Raw genomic sequence first — 12,562 nt, forward strand, 5'->3', positions numbered from 1 at the left:
GGGGAGCGGCGGCTGCCGGAGCTGGGCCGGGTGATGGAGGCGGCGACAGGAGGGTCCCTGTCCCCGGGGCCGGGAGGGGACACACGGAGGGGACAGGGGGACAGGTGGTGCGGGTTGGGGTGTCGAGATTTGCTCGGTCCACGGTGCCTCCGTACGCGGTGCAGCGCCGGGGCAGGCAGGCGGCGATGCTCCGGTGGACGGGGTTCAAGGAGCGGGGAGGACCGGTTGTGGCTTCAGCCACCCGTGGAGGAGGACATCGACGGAGGACGTCGATGGAGGACGACGTTCGCCCACGGAAGAGCGAGCTCCGCGCCTCGCCATGCAAATGGCCCAGCCCGGGGCCTTGTTTTGGTGCTGTCGGTACAGCCCCAACCGCCGCGGTGACCGTGGACCATGACGTCCCTGCAGAAGAGGCTGGAGGACAGTAAATGTCACCTCGGTGGCCTACGGCCCAGAACCAGCTCTGGAAGAGCTGTGGGACCAGTACAGCCCTTTGGGGTGGCTGAAAGACCCTGCCCCGGCCCCAGCTCCGCTCCCAGCCGTTAAACCCAGCCTTGCCGGGGTGGGAGAGAAAAATCCCTGCGGAAAGCCATCCCGGCACATCGCTGCTAGGCTGACCCCAGCCTGGGCGCAGCCGGGGCAGGTGGGAAACATCTCTGGCTTGCCAAACTTCGGGAGATAAAGCCCGTCCCAAGCAGAGCCAGTCACGGATGCGGCCCCAGCACCGCGCAAGGCGCTGGCAGGTCCGGCCCTGGTTGCGGAGGAGCTGCCTGCACTTGCTGCCTGCGCTCCCTGCCTGCTCCTCGTCAGGCAGGGTGCAGAATTGGGGCTGCAGGGGAGGGGGAAACTGTGCTAAACCAGGGCTGCTGCGGAAAGGCTGCTCTCCGTCGGGGCGCGAGCAGGGGAAGGGCAAAGCCCTCGCCTCCAGCAGCCCGGGAATCCGCTGGGAGAGAGCAGCTTTCCCAAGGGAGGCAGAGGATGGGGCAAAAAGCCCCACGTGGCCCCAGGGGACCCGTGGCCCTGGCTCACTGGTGGGACAGGAGATGACGGGGACACGGGGACAGCTGCCATCGCCACCCGGGGCTCGGGCCCACAAGCCGGCACGCTTGACGGTGCCCCAGGGTTCCTCTCCATTAGGGCTGGAGGTGGTGGGGGGGGCACGGGAGGTCCCCTGGAAGGGGGTCAGGGGCTCCCAGCCCCGGCCTCGTCCCCTCCGCTTCCCTCTCAGACAAACAACGGGCAGAGGCGAGACGCAGGGTTTTGTTTTTCTTTAAATTTTTTATTCCAAAAATCCACCCCCAAGAAACAAAATATTTCCCTTCAGAGGCTGGTATCTTCCCTCCCCCCACAACATCTCTCCCATCCCTGTGGTAATATGTTATGAGCAAAGATCCTCTCTAAAAACAGTATCGGAGAATGCTTAGAAAAAAAGAAAAAGGAAAACCAAACCAACCAAACAAAAAAAAAAAAAACAAAAACAAAACAAAAAAAAAATTGCCAACTAGCTCCCCTCCCTCTGCCCCCAGACAAGAAACCCCCAACCCAAACCATACCGACTGAGAGAGCGTAAGACTTGGTTTGCTTTTACCCTTAATGCTTACATTTAATTTTAAAGCACAAACATCAGAGATGGACTCTAAATCGCCAACAAAAAAATATATATTTACAATATTTCTCCGGGGGGGGGGGGGCGGGGGGGGGAGGGGGGGAATTGAAACAAAACAAAAACACAACCAAACCTTTAAACAATAGTGACTTTTCTTGCAGGAGTTGTCTTTAGGGAGCAGTCTGGGTTGCTTTTAAATCACTAAGTGATTTTATATATATAATTCTCTTTTTTTCTTCCTTGTGGATTTTCACCCCCTGCCCACGGATGAGGGCCGGGGTGGCCGGTTGGGTGATGAGGGTCGCACGCCCGAGTCTCTGCGGCCTGGGAACGGGGAAGGGGGGGGACACAAGACATACACCCACCGGGCAGGGCTCGCTGCCCCCCAGCTCGGCTGCTCGCCCGCCTCCCGCCCGCCCCGAGGGAGGGTCCGCAGCCGCCCAGCGAGCATGGCGGAGGCAGCCCCGTGTGCCCACCCGGCTCCGGCTAAGCTCTACCCCAGCTTTTTTTTGTTGTTTTTTTCCTTTTTTTTCTCCTTTTTTCTTTTTTTTTTTCTTTTTTTTTCTTTTCTTTCTTGTTGCAAAACTCAAAAATCAATCCAAAGGAAAAAGAAAAGCTTTGATTCTTCCGACGTCTTTCACGGGAGCCACCGACAAGAGAGACTAAGGCAGAAGGCCTCCACCACCCAGCTGCGGCCAGGGGCCTGGCTCTCCCGCTCTTCCTCTCGCCCGGGGTGTTTTCTGCTCAAAGCCCTCCGGATTCACTGCGGCAAAACTGCCCCTTGTCCCGAGGCACTGCGGCAATCGCCCCCTCGCATCCCCCTCCGGCAGCCGGCGAAGCAGAGGACTCGCCACCGGCCCCCGTGCCCGGGGAAGAAGGGTCGGCGGATGTCTCTCCTCCCTTATTGCTTCTGAAGCAGCGGGGCGGCGCGGGCTGCTGTTCTGCAGGAGCCCCCCTGCCCCTTGGCTGTCCTCTCCGGGGCTGGGGACCGGTGACACGGGGTGGGCCGGTTTGTGCTATCTGTACGCGCTGCCAGGGGGGCCAGGCCGGGGAGAGCGGTGTCCTGACACCGGGGGAGAGATGGGGAGCGTCCGGTCACAGGCAGGACAGGGAGGGAAATAAAATAGTGACCCAAAAGAAGATTCCAACCTTTTTTTCCTTTTTTTTTTTTTTTTTTTTGTAGTTTGTTTTTTTTGTTGGTTTTTTTTTTGTTTGTTTGTTTTTTTTTTTTTTTTTTTTAAAGTGCAAAAAGCTCTCTGCTGCCCTAGAGAGAGGTTCTTTGGACCAACCATTCATTGCAAAGGAAAAACGGCAGCTAAAAGGGGGTGGGGGAAGGAGAGGACAATGCAGTGGGGCATTCGTGCCAGTTCCGTCCCAGGCCACAGCGCCCTGGGCAGACAGAGCAGCCTTCGCCCCTCCGGCCGCGGCGGCCCTAGAGTGCTTCACGATGCTGGGCCACACGCAGGGAGCTGGGGAGGAAGAGGAGGCAGCTCCTATCCCCCCGTGCGCTCACTCACCCCTGGCTGATGCTTTCCGAGTCCTCCCTGAGCTCTGATGTACCTGTGGTTTCTCCCCTGCTCCCAGCCGGCGCCCGGCCCCAGCCATCACCTCTGTGCGGGGCTGCGTCGGGACAGACGGTGCTCCGGGAAGACCCCGGAGTGGAAGCGCGTCGTCCCCCAGCCTCACCTCCCTGGGCAGGGGGAGAGCAGGGCTGCAAAGCTTCCTGCTCCTGGCCAGCATGTGCCGGCCCTGCGGCCGGAGAACCCACAACGCCCTGGCTGCAGGGCTCCTGCCCTCGACACTGAAAGAGCCGCCCGGATGCGTGAGCGCGGTGGGAGAAGGAGGGGGGGTCGATCACAGCCCCTGCAGCCGGACGAGGGAAACCGTAAAGGGGGCCGAGAGCGCAGGGCAAGTGACGAGCTGGTGGTAGCGCAGAGGGGTACGTTTTGTTCCAGCTCTGCTCCTGCTTCCTTGGAGAGACCTTGACCCTCAAGCTTTGTGCTAACGGGGAAGTGACAAGTGTTTCAAGGCAAGGAGACGACGGGGAGGAGGGGAAAAGCTGGGGGAAGAGGGTGCCCCATTTCTCTGCACAGAGATCTCTATTACAACCTCCGCCTTGGGAGCGGCCAGCCTCCGGGCTGAGGCTCCCTGCCATTTGCCCGTTCCTCCTCTGGTACTGGCCAGCCTGGCGGGACATCTTCATCGGCAGAAGTCCCGGGGGAGGAGGAGGAAGGACGGTGGAGCGAGGCCAGCAGCGGCCCTGCCTGCCGAGTCAGGTGGGAGGCAGTGGCAGGACATGGAGGGCAAGGTGGGGATGTGGAGGAGCGGCTCTCCGAGAGGGGTGGGATGGGCTCTTTTCCTTCTCCTCAGTCTGCCCCAGGGAGGGTCTCTAGCTGATTTTTTGGATCAGCTTCTCATCGGACAGGCAGTAGAGGCTGTTGATGGACAGGTCCGAGATGAAGTGCTCACAGGCTTTGCGGGTGATCTGTTTGCAACCTCGCAGGTCAATTAGAGTGACGTTGGAGATGCGGCGCAGGTACAGCAAGGCCTGGTCCGTCAGCTTATTGCAGCCTGTGGGGAGAAGAGAGGAAGAGTGAGCTGCAACGCCTCCGCGAAGCCAGAGCTGAGCTTCCATGTCAGGCTGGGAGGGCAGGCGGTGAGGAGAAAGCCGCTTTACGACGGCAAGTCCAGCCAGGCCACCCTCAGTCCAGCAGGGACCGGGGAGGCCAGCCTGGGCCACCCAGAGCAGCGTACCCACCTGCCATATTGAGCTCGGTGAGGGAGTTGCGTGTGGAAGAGCCCACGGCCGTGAGGAGGTTGGCCGACTGGTCCGTAAGGTGGTTGCAGTGGCTGAGATCGAGGCGGGAGAGCAGGGGCATATGGCGGATGATCAGCCGCAGCGTGGCGTCGGTGATGTCCAGGCCAGCGAGCCGGAAATCAATCATGTTGCGGAGTTTGCTGCGATTGTCCTGACCTGCAAAGGGAGAGGAGAGGCTGAGCATGGACTATCTGCCCTGCTGCGTTGGGGCATTCTGGATCCAGCATTGCCTCCCCACTCTGCACCCAGCATGTCACCCTCCTCCTGCTTCCCACAACCTCCAGGGACCCTCCTCAGTCACCACCGCCCCAGCCTTGCCCGGTGGCAGTCTGGGCAACAGCTTACTGGGTTTGTCTGTTGGAGGCGTGAGTAAGTCCCGGATCTGAGGGTCCTTGATTCCTACTGCCCACCGAAGATCGAGGGTCCTGAGAAGGGGGCAGCTGGAGGTACTGAGAGCACAGACCGCAGACCAGGAACAGCCTGCCAAGATGAGGTCTTTCAGGCCTGACAGGAGAAGGGAGAGAGGTAACAAGTCAGACGGGCTTGGTCAGCTCTGAGGCGTCCCAGATCTCAATCCTCTTTCTCCAAGGCACATGAGGAAGCAAGCTCCCCTCCCTTCTTGGGGTGGAACAGGGAGCTGGGCTGTCTGAAGGAGAGGTTAAACACACAGCAGCAGGAAACCACATCACTATTGGCTGCTTGCTGGGTGACAGGATCCAGGCACCCAGGAGTTTTCAAGCTGGCAGATACCAGGGCGCAGAGCCTGTCTCTTGCTGCGGTCCAGCCATCAGGAAGCCTCGGAGCAGGCTGGTGGCAGAGGCAGGGACCCCTCCCCAGCCCACGCTCACCTGGCAGCCTGTTGACGAGCCACGTAAGCTGTTTTTTGGAGATATTGGTCCAGCTGAGGTCGAGGCTGACTGGTTGTCTTTTGATGATGCCGCTCAGCGCCTGGGGGGTGATGGACTTGCACCTGCTCAAATCTATCTTTGTCCACAATCTCTTGTCACAGCACCTGGGGACGAGGACAAGGCTGAAAGGTGAATCCTGAGAGCCCCACGGGACAAGAGACGACCAGCGGGTTGCCTGGCTTCGGGGAGGAGCCCAGCCCTGGCATAGCCCCAGCCGCAGAACAAGACTGCTCTGCCTGGTTTCCCCAGGTTTCCCCAAACACGTGGGGAGGTTGCTGAGGGTGTCCGGCCACCCAGGGATGCCCAGAACAGCCCCAGCAGGGTTTTGCTGCCACGTAACAAGACTCTGAGTCACAGCTGTCTGCCTGCTTGCCCCCTCCTGGGCGCTCCTCCCACCAGGGCAAAGATCTTAAGCACCCTCGCTCCCAGCAGGCAAAACACTCAGCCTGGTCCCACCCCACAGCAGCCTGGGGAGACCCAGGACCCCGATCGTAGCTCAGCTGGGCCCCTAAAGGTGCCACACCAGTGGCAGGTGAGGGGATGCTCTCCTCCAGCCACCACGCCACACCATTCCCACCAGCCGCTGATCAAAGCGGGCCAGTCCTTTCCCGCTGTGCCATTCCCGCTGCTCGGCAGCTAGAAACCTCCCAGTTTCCAGTCCCCGTCTGTTCCCAAGCCCTCCATCCACAGCTGTCCCGGTGCCAGCATTGTCTTCAGGCCTGCTGCCCCCCGAGGCGTTTCCAGCCAGCAAACCCATCCTTGCCTCAGCCTGCCTTCCCCAGCCTGCTGGGAGGTCGAGGCAGGACGGGAGGCAGGGAAGGGCAAGGTCCACGCAGGGTGGTGGGTGAGCAAAGGGCATCAGCACCTCGCAAGGACACGGCAGGGGACGCAGGTGCTCAGGTGACAGCACAGCCTGCCACTGTCTCCCAACAGAGGGGACAGAAGGAAGGCAGAAGGGGACAATAAAGGCCAGCGCACATATGGCAAAGGCAGCAGCTGGCCACAGAATCTGAGGGTGACGTTACCCGGCAAGCGCCAGCTACGGGGAGATCTTTCTCCCCCTTTCCCTCTGGCTGCCTATGAGGCACAAGGCTTGGCATGGCCATGCCCTGTCCAGGGCTCAGGACGCGGGCAGGCCTGGCTGTGCCCACCCCCCTGCCACATGTCCCCACACTCACCACTTGTACCAGGTCTTGCACACCCGCATGCACTCGCATAGCTCCCTGCGAGTGAGGTAGCGGAAGACGGACATCCACACCTCGCGCTGCATCCAGCTCTCCTCGCCCTCCTGCGCCCGGCCCCCTCGGCCATTGAGCCGGGCCGCCCCCCCCTCCTCCGCGTTCTCGTCCTCCTCTTCCTCTTCCTCCTCATCCTCCTCTGCGGCTGCCTCCTCCTCCCCCCCGCCCCGCAAGGGCATCCTGGTGGGTGCGTGACGCATGACCACGCGGGGAGAATGCTGCAGGTTGGTGGAGGAGGCCGTGATGGCTTGCAGCTTGGGGACGATAGAAGTGCCGTGGACGTCTTTGGTGGGGCGTTGGAGTGTCACGGTGAGGTAGGAGCCGTGCAGCTTGGCCTTCTCCACCTCTGACAGCTCCTTCTTGCCGCTGGGGTTGTTCTCCTTCTCCCGCACCATGGTTCGCTCGGTGGCCTGCAGCCGCAGCAGCTGCCGTCGCTTGAATCGCTCATCTCTGCTGGCGCTGTGGTGGTCGCTGGGGCCAGCTCCTGGGGATGAGCGTGTCACCATGCCTCGCGGTGATGCTGGGTCGTGGATCAGCTGCAGCATGGGGGTGGGCGAATTGGGCGGGGGTGTCAGGGGCTCCTCGCAACTCCGTAGTGGCCGCAGCACCTTGGCTTGCGCCGTGTCGTCATCGCTCTCCTCCACCTTCCGCTTCTGCAGGTAAGCGGGGCGGCAGGTTAGCAGGGATGGAGCTGCGGCGGGCCTGGGGAATGCATCTCCCTTCTCCTCTTCCCAAGGGCACCATCGCGGCGCTAGCAAGGCCTGCACCAGCTGTGCTCAGTACCACCAAGACCAGAGTCCACCCACACCAGCAACCAACATTTTCCTTCCCCCTTCACAAAAGGGGTGTCCCCCTGAGGTTGGGGGTGGTTTCCACTCTGTGCCTAACAGTCCCCGGCCTCTTGCAGCGGAAACTCTCAGGATCGCAGCTCAGCACAAGACACCGTGGGGACAGGGGGTGCTCATCACATCCGCTTGAAGTGCTGGGGGACCCTGGAACCAGGCAGATGTGCACCCCAAGCATGCACATCACCCAGGAGAAGGTGCCCCAGGGCAGCTGCCTCCCGCCTAGCTTGCCTTAGCTGCCTCGCTTCCATCCACAGCAGCGGGCACGGTCCTACAGGTGATGAGGCAGCCGTAGGCCGGTGTCCTGGGCAGCGCTGGCAGCCGCCAGCGGGCCAGCTGGCGCTGCACGCAGTCCACTCGCTGCCTGGCGGAGGAACCCGGCTGCCCCTGCCGCTTCTGCGGGAGCCTGGCCTTGGCCTGCTGACGGGCTCGCTGGGAGCCAGGGACAGAGAGCAGTAAGCTGTCAGCTTACCCCCCTGCAGAATCCCAGGACCGGACTGCAGCAGGATGCTGCCAGTCCCCCAAGCGCTGCTGTGCTGCGCCCCCGATGATCCCTGCTCTCACTAGTCACTGCCCAACTGGTCACCTGGATTGCACTGGTGCCTGCCTGCCCTCCAGCCCACCCATGCAGCCCAGCCTGGTTGAACACTGCCTATCCCCTAGCAGGATGCAGTGGGATGGAGGACACGTGTCCTGCCCTGCCACAGCACAGCTCGCCTCCTACCTGGCCCTTCTCTGCGTCGTCACCCTGGTAGCATTTGGGGCACTCCCAGCAGTTAGGGAGCTCATCGTTGAGCAGCCCTTCCCCATCCATCTGCAAAGAGAAGCGGGCAGTCAGCAGCAGTCCTTCCCCACAGCCGAGCCCCTTCTTCCTCAGTGCCCATACTGCTCACCTGCAGGCAGCCAGGGTGAACAATCTCGTTGCAGATACAGCACTCCATGAGTTTCTTCTCAAAGTCCTGCGAGTCCTCATTCTGATCTACCTCCCCGCAAAGTGCACACGTGACCGAGTGAGGCAGCCTGGGCTACAAAGGAAAGCAGGAGTGAAACCAGGGCAAGGTGGGACCGCCTTCCCCCTTTCCTCCTTCTATGCCCCACTGCCTGAACAATGGGGAAGGGGCCAACTATCCCCCAGGAATTAAACTAAGCCATTGCTCTCCTCTCTCTGACCCTGACTGGCCATGCAGAGTTGCTGCCAGGCTGCAGAGGACTTCTGAGAAAAGGATCAGGCCGCAGACTCACCGCTAAGCATTGCCGGAGGACGCAGGACTGTTTCATGCGGCCAGGCCCACCAAACTTCTTCATGTCCCTGCAATAGTGGCACATGCCACACTCGCCCTGCATGCAAGCCTTGCATTTTCGGCACCGAACCCGCCTCCGCCTGGCACCTGACACGATGGGAGAGACTGTAGGCCTGACGGGTGTCGGGCGGGGGGTTGGCTTCATGGTGTGCGGCTTGGTGATGGGGATGGTGGGCAGGCGCACCCTCAGCCGGGCCTGGAGCTTTAGCTGGCAACAGAAATAGAGAAGTGGCATGAGATGAGAGAACTGCTGTATTCAGCTTGGATCAGAAAGCCTCTGATCCCCGGCTCCCTCACTGTGACCTCAGATAACGCACCAGAGAGCAGCCCTGCTCCCTCACCTCTCTGCAGACAAAGGAGCCTGTATTGGCTCTGCCCCGGGCAGCTCTCCTCGACCACACTCACTCAGCCTTCGCCACTCCACACCACCAAGAGCTCTCTCTCCTCCCACCCCCTGTCTGCAGTCAGAAATGGATCTGAAAATGGCTGACGAGCCCCAAAAGCATTATGGCACTCCAACAACAGCTGCTCTTCCCTTCTTAGGCAAAGAATGACAAAGTCCACCCAGGCAGCCAGAAAGGCTGTCCTCTCTCTGTGCCACCCAGGTCCCTCCACCAGCTGCGCAAAGGGACAGGGCTCAGCTCTGATGCGAGTGCTCTGGTCATTCTCTCCCGCGAGCTCGAGGCGTGCTGGGAACACCCAAGCACCCCCGTTTACAGTGCAGGTGGGACAGCAGAGCTCTCCAGCAGACACCTACCATCCCATCAGCCCTCACAGCAAACACACTGGCTGCAGCATCCTTCCAGGATCAGCCACGATAGTGTGTGCACCACAGCTGATGGGCTGGGGGAAGGACAGGCACCCAAAAAACCCAGCACAAGGACAGGGTCAGGCCTGTGCCAAGCATCTGAGTGCTGCATCCAAAGCACGCAGACCTTTCTAGGTCTCTTCTCCCAGAAAAGCTGCCCAAGATGCTTGCACTGCTGAAGGACTAGGAAGTCATGCTGGATCCCCTTGGGCAGGGCAGGCAGGCAGAGACAGACACCTCCAAAAGGCAATCTGAGAGGCTCGTTTGCCTCCAGACACCCAGACGGGGTGTTACCCACCCCTCCCAATGCGATGGGGTCCTGCTCTTCCCATATGCCTGCCCATAAGCCCGTCTTCTGGCAGGAAGGAAGCAGTGACCTACAGGAGCCGTCCTGACGGGCCATAGGAAGGCAGCCTGCGGAGGGGAAGTCCGGCCGGCCAGCGGCAGGCTGCTCCTCGCCTCCATCTGCCCAGCGACCTCAGCCTGGGATGCAGCCCAGCTTTAGGCCCTGGGTTACAAGGGCAGCTGGAGAGGGGTGGGCAGGGGCACGCTGAAGGGTCCCTTTCCTGAGAAGCTGGCTGCTATCCGCAGGCAGAGACCCCCAGGAGGGAGCTGCCCTCCTTGGCGTTGCAACAGCCAATGCTACAGTACGGGCAGCGTGCTGGTAGGGACAGGGACCCAAGGGGCATGCTCACCTAGCAGTGAGGGGCCGGCCTGCCCACCAAACAGGCAGGGTTGATGCTGGTCATCAACCCCCACACCTCACCCTTCATCTCTCAGGCAACCCAATAGCAATACATTCCCCTGACACAGAACGTTACTCATACCACCCAGGACTCCCTTGTCAAGCCAGAGAGCTGCCGGGAGAGCACCCTTCAGAAGATCACCCCTTCTACCAACAGCAGGGCTTCAGCTCCTCTGAGCATGACCAAGGGGCTGGAGAACACGAAGCAGCTAGGGCTGACCCAGTTACTACCCATCGGCTGAGCCAGGGTAACCAGCACGGTGGGAGACCTCCACTGTTGCCAGCGACCGGGTTTGCCTGCAGTGCTGTGGAGGCGGTTGCGCCTCACAGCCTGCCTCTGCACTGCTCCCTTTCTGCCTGCCGGGTCGGGCTCCCAAGGCAGGTATGGAAGCAGTGCCACGGCACCCCAGTTGCAGGTGGCAACTCAGCTGAGGACAGGTAATCAGCTCAACCACACGAGATACCCACCCAGGTCCCCTCCTCGCAGCTCCTACCTTATCTCTCTTCGGCCACTGGACAATGGGGATGCCTGTAAGTGCCAGTTTGGGGTCGCTGTTCGCGTATTCTTCTAGCAGCAGCTAATGGAGAGAGAGGGGGGAAAAAAAGCAGAGAGACAAAAAGCACAGGTGTGAGCAGAGTGAAACAAGGCTCCCGCCAGTAAGGCAGGCTCCGACCAGATGCCAAGGCTAGCGTGCTTCAAACAAGACTGGGAAGGAGCCCTCCTCTACCCACGCCTGTGAGCAACGATCCCTCCCCACATTAGACAGACAAGCTCTGTCGAGTCGATCTGCACGAGCGCTTTCATCAACTGCATTTCAGCCCCGAGGCCCCGCGCTGTGCAGTGGTAGGGGGAGAGTGCCAAGCTTTTGCAATCCAAGGGGATTTACAGGGAAGGATTCACGAGGGTCGCCCCTGCATCTGCTCCCCGCAATAGTCCCCGGGCATGAGGTAGCTGGAGGGTGCAGCGGCAGCAGGACATGGTGCCCCAGCACCCCCTCCGTAGCCTGGCACAAGCTGCTGGGTAGCCAAGAGCTGCTCCCCCACACTGCCTCGGGGTTTAGCTTTGACTTTGACGTGAGAGATCCCTCGGCACCAACCGGACGGGCACGCTGCCCTATGGCGCGACAGGCATTCTCGCTCTTGGCAGATGCAAGCTCCCTGTACTCACCCTGACCGTTTCATCCCTCTTGCTCCCCTCCATTGCAGCCCCTTCCCCACGCTCGCCCTGGCCGTTTCATCCCTCTCGCTCCCCTCCATCGCGGCCCCCTCCCCACAACCATTCCCCACTGAATTTGCCCGTTGCAAAGGTGCTTTATTTACTTGGCGTTGCCATGGCTACGCCAGCAGGAACCTCCTGCCGGCATCCCTGCTCGTGGTGCTTCCCGCTGCCAGGCAGGGCCAGGTCAGGGGTCTGCTGGCATCCCCCGTGGGGCTGCCCACTCCCCGGGTGCTCGCCCCGGCCCAGCTTTCCGGTGCTTCTCTGCCTTTCTCAGGCGGCTGCAGGAGGCAGGAAACCGTGGCCTCCCCTCCACTCCCCAGCAGCACAGCGTGCTGCCTACAGACTTTCCGCCTCCCCGCCAGCCTTCCCATGAGCACACGCTGAAAGGAAAGGTCAGGGGCTGGGGGCTCACACACACACACAGATAGATAGAGATATATATACATATGGGTAGGGAACCGCAGCCTCCTCTTGTCCAGGGAACCGGGGAGGGGGGGTTGGCGGTGGCTCAGGCATGCTCCAAGCCAGGGAGCCAAGGGGCCTGGGGAGCGAGGGGGGAGGGCACCCGGGTCCTGTGGCTGCATCTGGCTCGGAGCCGGGGTGGGGAACAAACCCCTCCGTCCTCTCTGACCCCTCACGCTCTGGCTGAGGGGGGGAACAAGGCGGAGGGGACCCTGCGAGCGCAGCGCACGCTTCCCCCCGGCCGGCAGGAACTCGGCACCGGCGAGCGCGCCCCGAGGAAGGGGAGAGGTGAGCCCAAGCACCGGCCAGGGACCCCTCCGGGGAAGCAGGGGTTTTCCCCCCCCCGCGGTCCCCTCCCAGCCTGCCTGGGTCGAGAGCATCCCCGCGTCCCCCTCCCCATCCCACGAGCGTTGCCAGCTGCCTGACCTTGCGCCTCTGGAGCTGCCGAGACTCTGGGGTGAAGTTTGCCGAGCCCTCTTTGTTTCGGTGCCCGCACTGCCAGGGCCGGGGTTCCCCCCTCTTTCCCCGGACACCTCCAAGAGCTGCCTCAGTCTGAGCGGACCCGAACCGGACCCCCGGTCTTCGGGGACATGGTTGGGGGAGCGACCGCCG

At 61.4% G+C, this 12,562-nt stretch overlaps 1 protein-coding gene across 2 annotated transcripts in view; it reads right to left on the minus strand.

Moving 5' to 3' along the window:
• Nucleotides 1-2,842: 2,842 nt before the first annotated feature.
• KDM2A (lysine (K)-specific demethylase 2A) overlaps nt 2,843-12,562 on the minus strand; it is a 49,534-nt gene continuing 39,814 nt past the window's right edge. For both annotated transcript variants that reach the window (XM_010569880.1, XM_010569881.1), the window contains 9 exons: nt 10,764-10,847; nt 8,658-8,924; nt 8,309-8,440; nt 8,140-8,229; nt 6,511-7,223; nt 5,273-5,436; nt 4,770-4,928; nt 4,365-4,580; nt 2,843-4,177 (listed from right to left, as the gene is read on the minus strand). In XM_010569880.1, coding sequence (XP_010568182.1) covers nt 3,996-4,177; nt 4,365-4,580; nt 4,770-4,928; nt 5,273-5,436; nt 6,511-7,223; nt 8,140-8,229; nt 8,309-8,440; nt 8,658-8,924; nt 10,764-10,847 — 2,007 coding nt within the window. In that variant the 3' untranslated portion in view covers nt 2,843-3,995. The remainder of the gene's footprint in view (nt 4,178-4,364; nt 4,581-4,769; nt 4,929-5,272; nt 5,437-6,510; nt 7,224-8,139; nt 8,230-8,308; nt 8,441-8,657; nt 8,925-10,763; nt 10,848-12,562) is intronic.

The sequence above is a fragment of the Haliaeetus leucocephalus genome, unplaced genomic scaffold (genome assembly GCF_000737465.1).
Source record: "Haliaeetus leucocephalus isolate CR32 unplaced genomic scaffold, Haliaeetus_leucocephalus-4.0 Scaffold279, whole genome shotgun sequence".
NCBI classification, from domain to species: Eukaryota; Metazoa; Chordata; class Aves; order Accipitriformes; family Accipitridae; genus Haliaeetus; species Haliaeetus leucocephalus.